This window comes from Manacus candei, unplaced genomic scaffold (genome assembly GCF_025592945.1).
Source record: "Manacus candei isolate 608988 ecotype Guabito, Panama unplaced genomic scaffold, ASM2559294v1 h1tg000020l, whole genome shotgun sequence".
Lineage (NCBI taxonomy): Eukaryota > Metazoa > Chordata > Aves > Passeriformes > Pipridae > Manacus > Manacus candei.
The window spans coordinates 1,770,609-1,785,074 of record NW_026138068.1 but is presented as its reverse complement, the minus strand read 5'-3'; the positions used below and the strand labels follow the sequence as shown (position 1 = coordinate 1,785,074).

General features: G+C 45.4%; 1 protein-coding gene across 2 annotated transcripts; it reads left to right on the top strand.

Annotated features, from left to right (window-relative positions):
* Positions 1–129: 129 nt before the first annotated feature.
* On the top strand, positions 130–13,366 carry ANKRD13A (ankyrin repeat domain 13A). 2 transcript variants are annotated; one of them, XM_051785566.1, is made up of 16 exons: positions 130–144; positions 639–773; positions 2,913–3,045; positions 3,174–3,298; positions 3,741–3,786; positions 4,397–4,540; positions 4,935–5,130; positions 5,698–5,764; positions 6,772–6,853; positions 7,547–7,611; positions 8,551–8,687; positions 8,978–9,135; positions 9,463–9,576; positions 10,258–10,409; positions 10,623–10,687; positions 11,449–13,366. In XM_051785566.1, exons 2-16 carry the CDS (start codon positions 678–680, stop codon positions 11,645–11,647), a joined length of 1,779 nt encoding a protein of 592 aa, XP_051641526.1. In that variant the 5' UTR covers positions 130–144; positions 639–677; the 3' UTR covers positions 11,648–13,366. The 2 variants fall into 2 exon arrangements, with proteins under 2 accessions (XP_051641526.1, XP_051641527.1); XM_051785567.1 differs by lacking the exon at positions 130–144 and adding an exon at positions 2,271–2,324 and having other exon boundaries at positions 174–773.
* Positions 13,367–14,466: the final 1,100 nt, after the last annotated feature.

The following is a 14,466-nucleotide window of genomic DNA, read 5'->3' as shown; positions in this document are numbered from 1 at the left end:
CTGTACGTTCGCCGGTAGCGACGAAGTGAGGGGGACTGCGGGGACCCCCCCCCTTCTCCCCCGCGCCGGCCGCGCTGTGGTTTCGTCCCGGCCTCCCTGGAGGGACGGGGGGGCGGCTGAGGGGGGAGAGCGGGGGGATCCCGGGTGAGGGGTGCGGGGCACCGGGGCAGGGGAGAGCCCGGGAGCGGGGAGTGTGAGGGTGCTCAGGGGGAGCAGAGACCCCCCCCAAGAGTTCGGGCTGGGGCGGTGTCTCCCCAGGGAAGACCCTCAGGCTGCAGGGGGGTGCTCAAGAGCAGGGGACCCCCGAGTTTGCAGGGCAGCGGGGACCCCAGGAGCGGGGGAGACCCTGGGGAGCGGGGGGCTGTGAGGAGGCGCTCAGGGGCAGGAGAGATCTTCAGGAATTCGGGCCCGGGGGTTGCCCAGGAGCAGGGGACCCCTAAGAGTGTGGGGATCAGCAGGATCACCGGGAGCAGGGGAGCCCCCCAGGCGTGCCGAGAGTGGGGTCTGGGGGGGTTTCCCAGGAGCAGGGCGTCCCCAGGGGTGGGGTTTTGCATGGGGTGAAGGGTTGACAGGGGCCGGGAGAGAGGAGGAGCTGCAGGGGTTTGGGGCTTGAGTAACTCGGGGTCTCCCGAATCCAGTGAGGGCCCCCGGCTCCCCCTGCCCACGTGTGAGCCGGGATGAGCTCCCCTGGCAGGGCCGACAGCGCCTTCCCCCTGCACGTCCTGGTCTGGAATAACGACTACAGGCGGCTGGAGCAGGAGCTGCAGGACAAGGTAAGGGCGGCCCGGGCACGGGGGGGTGCCCAGGGGGGGCCAGTGGTCCCAAAGAGCTCCTGCACAGTGCAGGGCTCGGTGCTCCCCACCCACTGCCGTGCCAGGGAGAAGCACCTTGGTGGTGCTGCCGGGTGTGTTGAGGGATCCCTGCACTGCTCTGCCTGTCTATTTGTGGTGTGGAATCGATGTAAGAAGGCTCAGGAATATACTTGACTTTAGATAGTAAACATTGGCTTTGCATCTGTGAAACTCTGCTTGGAGCATTCCAGTGCAGCTGCAGAGAAGCTCTTTAGAAGGAATTAGGAGTCTCTGAAACAGCTCAAGAAGAGCAGCTGTGATGGACATTAGTTTATTTATTAAAATAATAAATGCTGCTTATCCCAATGGGAAGTCAACCTTCAGCAAAGGTGCCGCTGCCAAAGATCAAACCAGCCCCTGGCTTGCTGAGCACCAGCAGTTCTCATAGATTTGTTTTTGTCCAAGACTGGTGGCAGAGTTTTTATACTGGCTGGAATGTTTTCAGCATCTCTGGTAAAAAAAAAAAAAAAATGGATCATTGTTCCATGCTGGAGAGTAGAAAACACAAAGCTGTCCCCTCTCTGGGACATAATGACGTAAGGAAACGGCCTGAAAAGCTGCAGCAGAGCTGGAGCAGCAAAAGTCCTCCTGCTGTGGGAAAGCTCTGACAGGGACTAGCGTGGGGTGCAGTTAATGAGCAGAGTTTGTTAATTAATTCTACCTGACACCACAAGTACATGAGCCCCAGACCAGCTGTGCCACCTCCTGGCTGTCCACCTGCAGCACTAACGTCCACCTGAGTTACTAATGCCTGCTTGGAGCATGTTCCTGCCCTGCATTGGGAGGATCTTTGGAATGCAGTCACTTTTTATCTAATCTTATGCCTTAACAAACTCTTTAACCTCACCTGAACGTCGCTCCTGTGTGGTTATTTCTGTTCACCAGCGTTCTCACCTGGGAGGGTTTGCCATTAAACACAGCAGCTCCCAGCTGGGGAGTGCTGCTTCTCCCTTCGTTCCCTGAGGAAGCCAGCAGCGTGTGGAGATGGGACGTGTCTGTCTCTTACATCCTTTATCTGCTTTTAAACACCTTTTTTTTTTTAAGTGTTCCAAAGATATGTTTCCTCCCGCTTCCTTGGGATAAACTTCCTGCTGCCAGAGGGGCGTGTGAGGGGATTGGAGCCACTCACCAGCTGCAAACGGGGGTCGGGCCTGTGGGGACCAGGAACAGCAGCAAAGACAGTGGGGTGGGCACCCTTAGGGCCCTTTCCCTGTTGGTGCTGCAGGTGTTGGAGCTGTAAGAGGTGGGAAAACAAATTAATTAACGTTCCACCACAGAAGTGAAGATGTTTTAAACTGAAGCTTTCCCCACTCTGTGTGTGATACTCATACTCTGACTTACTGCTGTCAGATAACCCTGTTAACGTGCATAATAACCTTCTTTTCTCATTCTGCTATTGACTTTCCCCTTTTCCTTTAGTTATAGATGCTCTTCTGTTTCAAATCTCTAAGCTAATAGTGAAAAATGTGTAAGGTATGAGTATGTTGTGCTTGCACGTTTTGGATGTTTGTGCCTATGTAGTTAATTTTTTGTTCTAGTGACTTGTAGAGAATGCCCTCACTCCTCATTGTGCTGTGTGTGCTTTGTGAAACACCATCTGCTTCTGTCCTCTCCTAGAGTGCTGTCCAAAATCCGTGTCGTATGCCCTGTTGCTTTTTTTTTTTTCCTCCCTTTTCCCCCATTTTGTTGTACAGTTTAAGCCCTCTGTGGGGTCTCAGGCTGTTGGCTGTCTGTGGGGTGATGGACACGGACTAGAACTCCCATCTCCTCCTGGAAACAACCCTTCTGGAGGGAGACAGGGGGGGAAATAATGACAGAAAAAGAAATGAGAAGCATCAACGAGAACACATGTCCCACAGTGATGTTTTTGTGCCCTTTATAGGCCCTGCTCTGCTTCTCGTCTTATTTCCGTGGGGAAGCGAGGTGGCCCTGCAGAAGGGCAGTGCAGGAGTGTTTGGGAACGGGTGCGTGGGAATGCCAGGGAATATTGACTCCTGGATTAGCACTGTGTCTGTGTAAGCCCTGATGAGCTGCATTACTCCTCTCTGGGACACCCAACAGGATGTTGACCAGCGGGATCCGCGGGGCCGGACCTTGTTGCACTTGGCTGTTTCCCTGGGTTACTTAGAGTCTGCCCGAGTCCTCCTGCAGCACAAGGCAGATGTGACCAAGGAGAACGCACAGGGATGGACAGGTGAGGCCAGCCTGGGCAGCAGGAGCCCGAGGTGATACTTCTCAGCAGCACATGCTGTATTTTTTGCTGTTATGCGGATCTTGGTCAGAAAGCGAAGTGAAACGAGGCAGTGTCTGTGTTTCTTTCAGTTTTGCACGAGGCTGTCAGCACAGGGGATCCAGAGATGGTCCAGATGGTCCTGCAGCATCGAGACTACCAGCAGGCCTTCATGACCCTTGGAGGAGTTCCTGAGTTACTCCAGAAAATTAATGAGGTAATTATTTCATGTAAACCTCTCACTCCAGACTGAATTCACCGCTAATCTCGTTCAAGTAGTTCAGTGAACTCCAGTCAGCTGGGTAACTGTGTTTTGTTCCAACCTGTGTATTCCATAGTGCTGAGGGAGATGGAGGCTTTTCCTTGACTTTACTTTGAAATCCTTAGTTATGAGGATTAAGGATTGCAACAGTGGAGGCTGAATCTGGAAGGTGTTGCTGCCTTTCTAGTATAATAAGGAAGAACAGCCCCCCAGAAAGCAGCAGGAGCAGCCAGTGGCTTTTGTGTTTGCCAGTTTCAATTTCAGTTTTAGCATTCACTTAGCATTTCTCCACTTCTGCTCTTTTTTTGTTTTCCTTTATCTAAAATGCTCACGAGAAACACTGCACTGAATGTCAAACTATTTCATGAAGTATTCATCAAGTGTTTTCCTTTTCCAGACTCCTGACTTTTATGTGGAAATGAAATGGGAGTTCACTAGCTGGGGTAAGAATAATCCTGCTCCTCATTACCTCTTACAAGCTGCAGAAATGAGCTACAAATGTCCCACGAAATACACAGGGAAATATCTGCTCCTCAGAATCCTCCTCTTTTCTCTCTCAAAATAACCTCTTGTATTTTTGTTGCACAATTATTCTTTGTTTCCTGTTTATTGGGTTGGTTGTTTTTTGGTTGAGAGTTTAGCTGTTGCAGTTGCTGAAGACTTTCCTTGGGGTTTGTTTACCTGTCCCTGGCCATCCATGACTAAGTGATAACATCTCATCTATGGGTGCACAAGGCACTTGTACCTTGGGAGGTACCTGCTTTTCTCTTCAAGGAATGAACACTGAGCCTCACAGATGATTAGATATCCCAAATATCAAACTATTAGACTGCTAGAGATGGGGTTTATGTCACTTCACATCTTCTAGTCTCAACAGGTGTTTGCTTGAGTTAGGTGGGTTTTGTCCCTGACCTGGTTGTTCCTGATCTTGCCCCCTCTGGAAAATTGATCCCAGGGCTGAGCAATCCTGTGTCAGGGATGTGGCTGCTGCTGGAGTCCTCTGTGCTGCACCTCTTGACTGTTTGTTTCCTTCTGTCTCCTGATTCCCTGCAGTGCCCCTGCTCTCCAGGGTGTGCCCGAGCGACGTGTGCCGGATCTGGAAGAGCGGGGCCAAGCTGCGCGTGGACATGACCTTGCTGGGCTTCGAGAACATGACGTGGGAGAGGGGCAGGAGGAGTGTCATCTTCAAGGGAGGGGGTAAATACTTCAGCCTCTCCAATCCCCAGGCACTGTGTGAGCACAATGAAGAATCTGATTTTGCACAAAAAGACCTCTTGAAGCTGAGTTTTGTAAGAGATTTATACGTATATTCACGAGAGTCTCACAGAGATACTGGTTTGTCATGGCTTGATTTCTTTCAGTAAATACGAGGTAAAAATTTGGTGATAGGGCTAAAATTTGACTTCAGTATTTTACTCAGGTTCCCCTCCAAATAAAAAATAATTTTAGCTCCAGCTCCAGTTTGATCCCAGCTGAGTGCAAATACAGTGAGGTGGCACCCACCCGGGTTTGATACACAACATATCCCCAGCTTTTCATTCTGGAACACTCCTGATGAGGTTTTTAACTTGAAACGTGGTGTTTCCAACAGATACAGGGGGCTGGGCAGAGGTCATCGTGATCAACCATGACGAGAAGTATGTTATGACAGAGAAGTTTGAGATTTCCCAGCACATGAAGCGTTTGATTTTGGGATCGATGACACCAAACAGAAAAGGTGTGGAAAGACGCCTCACATCTCCAATTATTAGCACGTGCCTTGATACCAAAAACATTGCTTTTGAGAGGTAAGGTATAAAGTTCCTCTTAACAAATTAAAATTTTGAGATTATGGATGGTCATAATAGAAAAAAAAGCTTTAAAAACAAACTCAAAAGCTTTTGGAATTAATTTTTTTATGGCTAGATTTGAAATCACTTTAAACTTCACATCCTGTTACATAAAGAAATTTGATTTGGTGAACCTGCCACTGTTGCTTGGCAGAAAGTTCCCAGTAATCATTTGCAGAAAGCTTCCAGTTTATCTTAGTAACAAGATAAAATCATTAAGGTTGGAAAATACCTCTAGGATCATTAACTCAATGTTAATGGCTCATTACAAATTTGCATTTCACCCAAATCCATGTGCCGAAACCAATGGACAAGAACTTGCATTTTGTGGCTAATAAGTCCAATCTCTCATGAATGCTTTAAATAAATATGTATAGCATGTCTTCCTTGATTACTACACGTTTATCCAGTTGTCTGGGGTTAATAATCTGTCAAATGTTGTTTAAAATCAATTTTAGAAGAACAGGCTGGGGATTGTATAGAAATGCAGCTGTTTAGACACTGATAGTGTTCACTTCTTGTCAGAACCACATCTGGATTCTGGGTCTGGAAGACAGAAAAAGCAGAAGGTGTCAGTGGTTATGAAGCCAAGGTAAAGCCTGTTCTGTTCTTCCAAGAGGTCTTACAGCAATCTGAAGTGGGGTTGTGTTTTGCCTGTATTTCCTGAATATGTCAGGTCTAAAAATTCCCATTGAGAGATGTATTGTGTTGCCAGCAGAACTGGGCAGGGGTGAGGAACTTCCAGGCTGCCAGGCTTGTGGGAGGCGTTGGAGCCTGTGTACAGGAATGTCAGCAGGGTATAGAGGAGAGGGGGGATTGAAGAGGGGAGAAGAGGGACAGAAGATCCAGCAGAGCTGCCAGCACTCCTTCCTTCCAAAAACTGACACTTAACTCATTCTTGAACATTGTCTTTGTTTCACTGTGTAAAACATGAGGAACCTCTTGAAGTGCCCTGAGCACTCTCTAATAACAGCACTGCAAGGCACCAGCAGCCTCCTGATGCCATGAGTTGCATCATGACTTCATGAATTAGCCCCTGCCCCTGAGTCACAGCTGTTTAGAATGGTTCCATCTGACACTGGTTTTGTCCTTGATTTCACCTCAGTGAAGTATTTCTGCAAATAGCTTTAGCAGCCTTACTGTGGTAGGAATTTGAGTTCAGAATCACAAAATTTAATTTTCCTGATTCACGAGTCTGTGTTTACTCCAGGTTTGGGAATTTGTGCAATGAATTACATTTTGTAATTTCACTTAGCAGAAGAATAAATGCTGAGTAGCTTTTACATTTGTGTGAAGGCTTTTCCTGATAAGAGTGCAGGACTGTTCAGTTGGACAGGGGGTTCATTGGTGTTCCTGCAGAACTAAACTCACTAAATATCATTTGGGAGGTCTTATAAGTGATCTAAGTGATCTCTGTTTGGAAAAAGCATCTGACTTTCTTTCTCCATTCCCTCTTAAAATCTCTTCTTTCCGGCAAGCTTGGAAATGCCTAGTTTTGAGGTTTGTTTAGTCAGTTTTGTGCACAGGGTGTTTTACTGCAGAAAACTCACTTGTTTAACCTGTGATGCTGCTTGGTTTTTGTCCCTGTGTTTTTTCAAGGTCTACATGGCAAACAATGTGAACGTGGTCACACGAATCCGCACGGAACATTTAACAGAGGAGGAGAAGAGGAGATATAAAGGTATTTTTCCCATAGGTCAACTGGAAACAAGTAGAACCTTTTGGCTCTCCAATACCTTCTCTGTGTGACTGCAGAACTGAGCAGACAGACAAGGGAAATTCTTTTCTTGATGACTTTGCTTTACTTTCCCGTGTTATATGTCTGAGAGAGCTCAATACTCAACCCCTAACCTACAAATGAAGCTGTATTTATCCCAGCTCTATTTAGAGGAAAGCAAAGCCCTTCAAACCTGCTGAAAGTTTATTGACAGTTTTAAAAGGCTGCACTTTTCTGCTCTGGAATGTATTCCTGCCTGTACTTTGCATTGGCAGCAGTTACAAAATTCACAGAGGCCTTGTTTGCTTGGAGTTTTTGTTTCATTTTGGTCCACTAATTTCTTCTGGTATTTAAATTAGAGTACAGGGTAACCAGCCAGTAACTGTATGGAAGTTCTCCTACCCTGGGGCCACTGTGAGACATTGGGAATCATACAGGTGTCTGCTAATCATAGAAACCACTAAAAAAATCTTTGCCTCTATTCTGTGTATTGTACCTATTTCATACTGACAGCTCTAGGTCCTGGGCTTGCCTGGCAAAACTCACAGGAAACAGGAACAACTTATTTGGGTTGGAGGCCTGGCTGTTAGCCTGGCCTGTATGCACATTTTGCTGCTAATTAATAGTAATAAGTGTGGTTTTTTTCCCTCTTGTTAGCTGAAGCTGACAGGAACCTCCTGGACTCATTCCTGGGGACAGTGGAGCATGAATATGGTGCTCAGGTGAGTGTCTGATGTCAGCACAGGTCACTGCAGCACAGAGATCCGTCCCAGTAGGAACTCCAGGTGTGTGGAATCACCTCTTGTTTCCTTAGTTTGGCAGCAATTTTGATTATGAGGTTTAAATTTCCCCTACGGATGTTTTTGTTCGGTTTAAGCGCTCAAATGTTCTGGATGAATAGCAGGTACCTCCTTCTTGGAGGAAAACCACGTAACCCCTGCTGCTCTGAAATGTCTGGATAATGATTCCAAACTGAAAGGGGAAATTTAGGCAAGATATATTGAAAAAAATATTCCCTATTAGGGTAGTGAGGCCCTGGCACAGGTTGCCCAGAGAAGCTGTGGCTGCCCCATCCCTGGAATTGTCCAAGGCCAGATGGGACAGGGCTTGGGGCAACCTGGTTAAGTGGAAGGTGTCCCTGCCCATGGCAGGGGATGGAATGGGTTGAGCTTTAAGGTCCCTTCCAAACCAAACCATCCCATGATTCTCTGTGGCTTTAGAAACTCCCCTGCATCTGTACATACTAAAGAACAGCAGATAATGGATTTGCTGTCTCTGTGTCAGGGTTGCACACTTACATGGATCTAGAGACTTTAGTTTCAAACACCCCATCAGAGTTTTGCCTTTAGTACAGGATTTGGGGTCTGGAAATGCTGTGGCTCCTGTGTGTGTTTCTGGTTGGTTTCCAGCTTCAAAATATTTAAGTAGATTCTTCCTGTTTCTAAAATACTTGGAGATTTTTACCCTCAGTAGAAACTAGTCTATTAACAGCTTATATTTATGGCTGGTGTCACTGGTGTAGAATATATAAATGTATAAAACAGAATGTATAAAATAAGGAGAGTTACTTCACAAGAGGTAACTTGGAAGTTTCCTGTAGTAGCCACTGTCTGTTTCTTTTATACTTTTTGAGTTGGTTTTTTTCCACTCTTTCCTTCCAGAGTACGACCAAGACAACAGAGTGTGCTGCAACTAACAATCCCACTGCTATTACTCTGGAGGAATACTTTGACCCAGACTTTGATTTGAAAGGCAGAGACATAGGAAGACCAAAGGAAGTCACCATTCGAACACAGAAGTGAGAAATACCATTTTAACTGTTTCTGGTTTGTCTTTTCCCAGTTATCTGGTCTCTGGAAACCACGTTTACAAATATCCAGTGTGGTTTTTCCCAGCTTTCACAATTAATCATAAGATCTTTAAGTGTTCAGCTGTAATCTATTTTTACTTCCACTGAGTCAAAGAAAACATTTGGACTAGTGCTGTAACTTGTTAGTAATCTCCTGTTACTGCCCAACTGCCTGTTTTGCTTTGCATATGTTCCTAAACTGTGAATTTAGGATGTTTTTATGCTACTTTCTCTCTCAGATTTAAAGCAACCTTGTGGATGAGTGAGAAGTTCCCCTTGTCCCTCACGGAACAAGTCACCCCAATCATCGACCTGATGGCCAGAACTAGTGCTCATTTTGCCAGACTTAGGGATTTCATCACTCTGGACTTTCCACCCGGATTTCCTGTCAAAATTGGTAATATTTAGCAATTTTTACTGTAGCATCTTCGTAAATTCTGAATGACCAGTACAGAAATATAATTTCAAAGACAGTGTCATTTCAGTGACAGTGAGCTGTTGCCAGCCCTTTCCTCTTAACTTTGATGCCTTAAATTTGCCAATCTTATTATTAAATATGAGATTTAGAGAGAGATTGAGAAGAACTAAGGGCAGCTTCTTGATGAAGTGAGTTACTGTGTGCTTTGTCATTACAAGAATATATCCCATGAACATGTAAGGGTCTGATGTAGGTGTGGAAGTGAGTGAGAGTTCTCTTTTTGGCAGAAATCTTGTTCTCTTACAGAAATTCCCCTGTTTCACGTGCTGAATGCCCGAATTACATTTGCAAATGTCAACAGCTGCAGGACAGCTGAGAAAAGCTCCTCACAGATGGCTGGAGGTGCACAGTGTGAAGCAGGTAAGGAGTGGAAAGGGGCAGTGATCTCACCTTTTACATCTCTGTCAGTGGAATGTACTGAGGGGAGAGATGAGGAACGGCAGGGAATAAAACATTGACAGGTGAGGGGGAGCTGCACTGTGTTAGTGTGTGACACTGATCCTGCTGACCCATCCTGCCCCTTCCATGCCTGCCAAACCCCGCTCCAGAAAGCTCTCCTGAGTATTTTGAGCTGTGAATTCTGGTGCAAGTTATTGCTGTGGGAAGTGGAACTCAAAATTGCTGTAAGTGACTTCAGAAAGAATTGGATTACATTTGAGTAAGATGTTCATAGCTGCGTATATCCAGTGATCCTCTGTCCTGTGAACTGCTGCAGGTCCATTCATGAGGAATAACTTCAGAAGAACCACTGCAGAATTTATCTTTTGCAGCTCCCCCCACCCCCATCTGGTTTTGTCAGAGTTCAGGCACCTCAGTGCTCTGCTGCACCCTGGGTTTATTAGGTGTATCACTTCACATCATCCAAAAAAAGGACTGCACTGTTTTGGTTTGCCACAGGCTTTCAAAACCTCTTGGTGTATTTAGCTAAGTGGTTTATCTGGATTTTTGCACTTAAGTGTGCATAAACATCAGAATTCTTTATGTCACAACTTGTAGAAATAATACTTCTGCCATGTTTGCAACTGTGTTTGGCTTCTGTAGGTGCTGGTTTTGAGGTGGACCAGTCGGTGTTTGAGATCCCAGAGTCCTACCACGTCCAGGATGACGGCAGGAACATACACGTGCCGGATGAAGAGTATGAGATCATGCAGTTTGCCATCCAGCAGAGTTTGTTGGAATCTGGAGGAAGTAAAGTAAGTGTGCTGGAATCTGGGCAGTGACAGGTTTGGCGAGGATGGTGCAGATATAGCTGAAGGAAACCAGTGTGGGACTTGTTTTTCCAAGACCTTAGAAGATGAAAATCATGTATTTCAAAGAAGAAATAAGAGTGATTTAAGGGTGGCTTTCAGTGAGTTGCTCTGCAGATCTGGTAACTGCTGTGGAATTGTGTCTTTCCCCGTCTGTAGGAATTGGGGGCAGATTCCAATGGAGCAGTTGCATATTCCCAGGACTTCGATATACAGTATCAGAGGTAACTAACTTTTTTCACATCAAGCCAAGCAGTGACAGAGTGAAAAAACCCTCCTCAGTAGCATGAAGCAGTATGGCAGGTTTTTTTATGTGGGTAGCAGATGCACAGAACCTGAGGTCTCTTATTGTGCTTCTTCCAGCTTTTACTTTTCCAGGAAGTAATGACTCCAAACTGGGCCTCCCTGGTTTCTGTAGTGTAGCTCTTCCCAGCTGTGGGACTGGTGTGGGCACACAACAGTTTCTTTACCCAACAAACAAACGCAGTCCTTCTGTTCTGCTCTGAATTTGATCGCTCTGGGTTGAATGTTTGACTGTTAGATGCTGCAATCCTCAGGGCAGCTCTTCTTTCTTTTCAGAATCTTCATGTAATCCTTAAAAACTCAACACGTGTTTCATGGACACATGAGAATATGCTCTAGTGTCTGTCAGGTTTTGCTGCAGACTTTGTGCACACCAGGAACTGAATCTTCTGGGTTCTTTTGTACATGGGAAGTCATGCTGCCTTTAAACCAGGCGAGGATGCTTTTAGAGGCCCATTGAAAATACAACTGTTTGTATCTATGAAGGCTTCAAAGAGCAGGTTTGACACTGGGAATTTGACAGATGTGAGAACAGCTGCTCTCTTATCCTCAAGCTGTTTTCTGTCTTCTGGGAGAGATTTTCAGCTTTGTGGGTCTAAAACAGTTGCCGGGAAGGATCAGTGCAGGAAATGTCACATTGGCTCTGTCTCTTTTACTTATCAGAGTTGTTCTTCTCCATCAGGGCACTGCAGGAGAGCCTTATGACAAGCTCGGGGAGCTCCCACTGCAGCAGCCCCAGTGAACCTTCCAGCTTTGAGAAAGACTTGCAGCTTGCCATGGAATTGTCTGTCCGGGAGCAGGAGGAGCAGGAGAAGCAGCGTCAGGAAAAGGAAGATGCAGAGCTTCAGCAAGTGCTACAGCTTTCTCTTGTGGAAAAATAACTCCTCAGTGACCTCCTGAAGTAAGGATGACCAAATCTGTGTAAAACTGAAGGTTTTTGGGGCTGTCAGTCTAAAGACCACTCCTGGATTGCTTAAGGAAACATTTCACCTGCCTTTTAAGTTGGCATCAGCAGCTACAAAAAGCTGACTTATTTTCATTTGAGGGAATTTCAGATCACAGGACTCTGCATTTGGCTCCTCAACGGTGCAGTCTTAGCTTTGAAGGAAATGCTTTTATCTAAACTTATTTATTGAAGAGCAGATGGAAGTTTTGCTTTAGCATCAGGATATAGGATTGCAGTAAAGCTTGAAAACCTGATTTTTGGGGAATTCAGGAGGGAAACTTCATTGCTTACCAAAGAAATACTCATCTGCTTCATTATTTCTCAGTAATTCAAAGCCATTGCCTGTTTCTTCCAGCTGTTACAGAGAGCATCTCCCTGCCTACACACACACACACACGGTAGTTCTTCATGCTGACAGATGTTTTCTGTTAGTTTTGTATATATATGTGGTTCTCTCTCCTCTAGTTACTGGGATTTGGGCACATGCTCCTGCTTAAGAGGAATAATTTTATACTTGAACAGCTCCAGATTAAAACTAGTGCTTTCTGAAAAAGGACAAAACAAATAGCCAGTAAAGTTTTAGATCCTCAAATGGGACCATCTGCCCAGTAAAGCAGCAGTTCCTGCAGTGATTCCAAACCAGCTCGTTCCCATGGTCAGAGGGCAGCAAGAAAATATGGGATAGATACAGGTGCTTCTTTGGGATCACTTGGTGTGTGCCTGAGTGTGGGTGCTAAATGCAACCAGGAAAAGAATCCAGGTGAGATTTTATTGTATCCTTATGGGAAGAGAAGTTTTAATTCTGTCAGCTGGAAGGGAAACGTGTGTTGCTTTTTAAAACCCCAGCGCTCATCCTTCATGTGAATACATCTATTTTTTTATCTGAATGTTTTTATTGATTTTAAACCAAGCCACTAGGCCTACGCTCCTAAGACTGGTCTCGTAACGATTCCCAGGTCAGTTTTAACCAGCTTTCCTCAGGTTTTTGGCCATACAGGATGTTTGTAGCTCTTTTATCTGCACTTCTGTCAGTGTTTACAGTACTCACACTGTGACTCTCAAGTGCACTCCACAAGTACACGATGAACAGCCACAGGAAAGCCTTACAGTTGTTAAATGTGAGCAATATTCCTCTGCTCTGGCTGGCAGGAGTGGAGGAACCTATGGTACCCCTGCTCTGAGCTTGCTCCTAACCCTGCTCCTGTTCCTCAGGCTAAACAGGGCAGTTCTGGGTGACCAGCTATTAATTAACCAGTATAAAATCACTATAAAATGGACTTGATCATAACCAGTGGGATAGTTGGTAACTTGGAACCCTATTTTAAACCAATAATCCGTTGTTTTACATAGGAAATTATTAAAATTCCTTCAGTGTGCACTAGGACTGGCCTCTCCACACTGGTGGTGTCCTCTGGTACAGCTTCATTCCCTAAAAACAGCTTCCTGGGTGCTGCAGGAGCGGGGACTGTCCTGCACAGGAGCAGTGGGCTGGGTTGGAATTGCACCTTTCTTTGAAAAGGGGATTACTGTGACTCTCACAGTTGGGGAAAAAGGGAATAATCCTTGTGTTGAGCTCCTGACAAGGTTGGAGGTAGGAGATGAAACCCTGGGTGTTTCCTCCAGTGGGAATAAAGAGTGCTGTTGCCTTTACACACCCAGCTGTCTGGCAGTGCCTGTCTTCTGTTAAGCATTTCACAGGCTACAGGAGGGGTAAAAATAATCATTTTTCAAGCTGACTTGTTCTGGGTTTGTATTTAAACTAAAGAACATTGAGCACTTTCAGTTGAAGTTTTGTTATGCTACTGCTTCTTAGTCCGGGACTGTAAAATAAATGGGATTTGCTTTTGGGTTTTTTGCTTTCTATCACATTTGTATCATTCCAGCTAAACTAGAATGCCCTGCTTCCCTCACCCAGGTGCTGCTTTTCTTAAAGCTTGACTTTCAACCCATACAGTGTAAGATGGATCCTCTGTGTGTGTTGGAAATAAAACCAAAAGTACAGCACATGTTACACCACACACAAGGATTTTTTCAAATGTGGTATCTGGAGTCTGTTTTAATAAGTATTTTGTGGCATTTTTGTACATTAAAGTGACATTATCATCTATGAAATTCTCAAAGGTAGTTCTGGTTTAGTCTGAATCAGGCACACAATCCCCAGAATCACTCTTGAGACATTTTCAGCCAAGTTTTGAGTCTTCCTGTCTTGAAAAAGGGGATCAGGTCAACACAGATCTAAGGCAGTGAAAGGCAGGGGGTTAAGCTTATTAATTTTTGTTTGCATCTTCTTGTGAGTAACAGAGATGAGGAGAGGGTTCAGATATGTTTAATACTGATGCCACTATTGCTGTGTAACAGCTGATTATAACTTCTCTTTCTGAGGAAGCTGGAGGCTGACGTAGCAAAGAGGAGCTCAGAGCTACAAACACTTAGAGCTTGTTCTAAAACTATAACCAGCTTTAAAAGTTCTTTAATCTCATGCTGCTTGTTTCTGAAAGCAGGACTGAGAATGTGCTTTTTCTGTACTTTTGACTTGTTGTTTCAAGGCTCTTTACAACAGTAATTCCTGATTTTCTTTATTTGGAAACCCTTCTTACACTGCTTTGGCTGAGCTTTGGTTTGTGACTGGACTGCTGGTAACTGCACGAGGCTTGCAGGATGAGCTTTCACTGCACTGTTAACAGCTCCTTGCTAACAAACATCCATGGAAACCTTTCCCCAGCACTGCCCTCCCATTCCCTCACTGCTGAAAGC

Bases quoted from the DNA above. Each gene is read 5' to 3' on its own strand.
- ANKRD13A (XM_051785566.1), top strand. From the start codon at position 678: ATGAGCTCCCCTGGCAGGGCCGACAGCGCCTTCCCCCTGCACGTCCTG. The intron at 9,136-9,462 runs GTAATATTTAGC...GTTCTCTTACAG, and splicing joins CGGATTTCCTGTCAAAATTG to AAATTCCCCTGTTTCACGTG. The intron at 10,410-10,622 runs GTAAGTGTGCTG...CCCCGTCTGTAG, and splicing joins TGGAATCTGGAGGAAGTAAA to GAATTGGGGGCAGATTCCAA.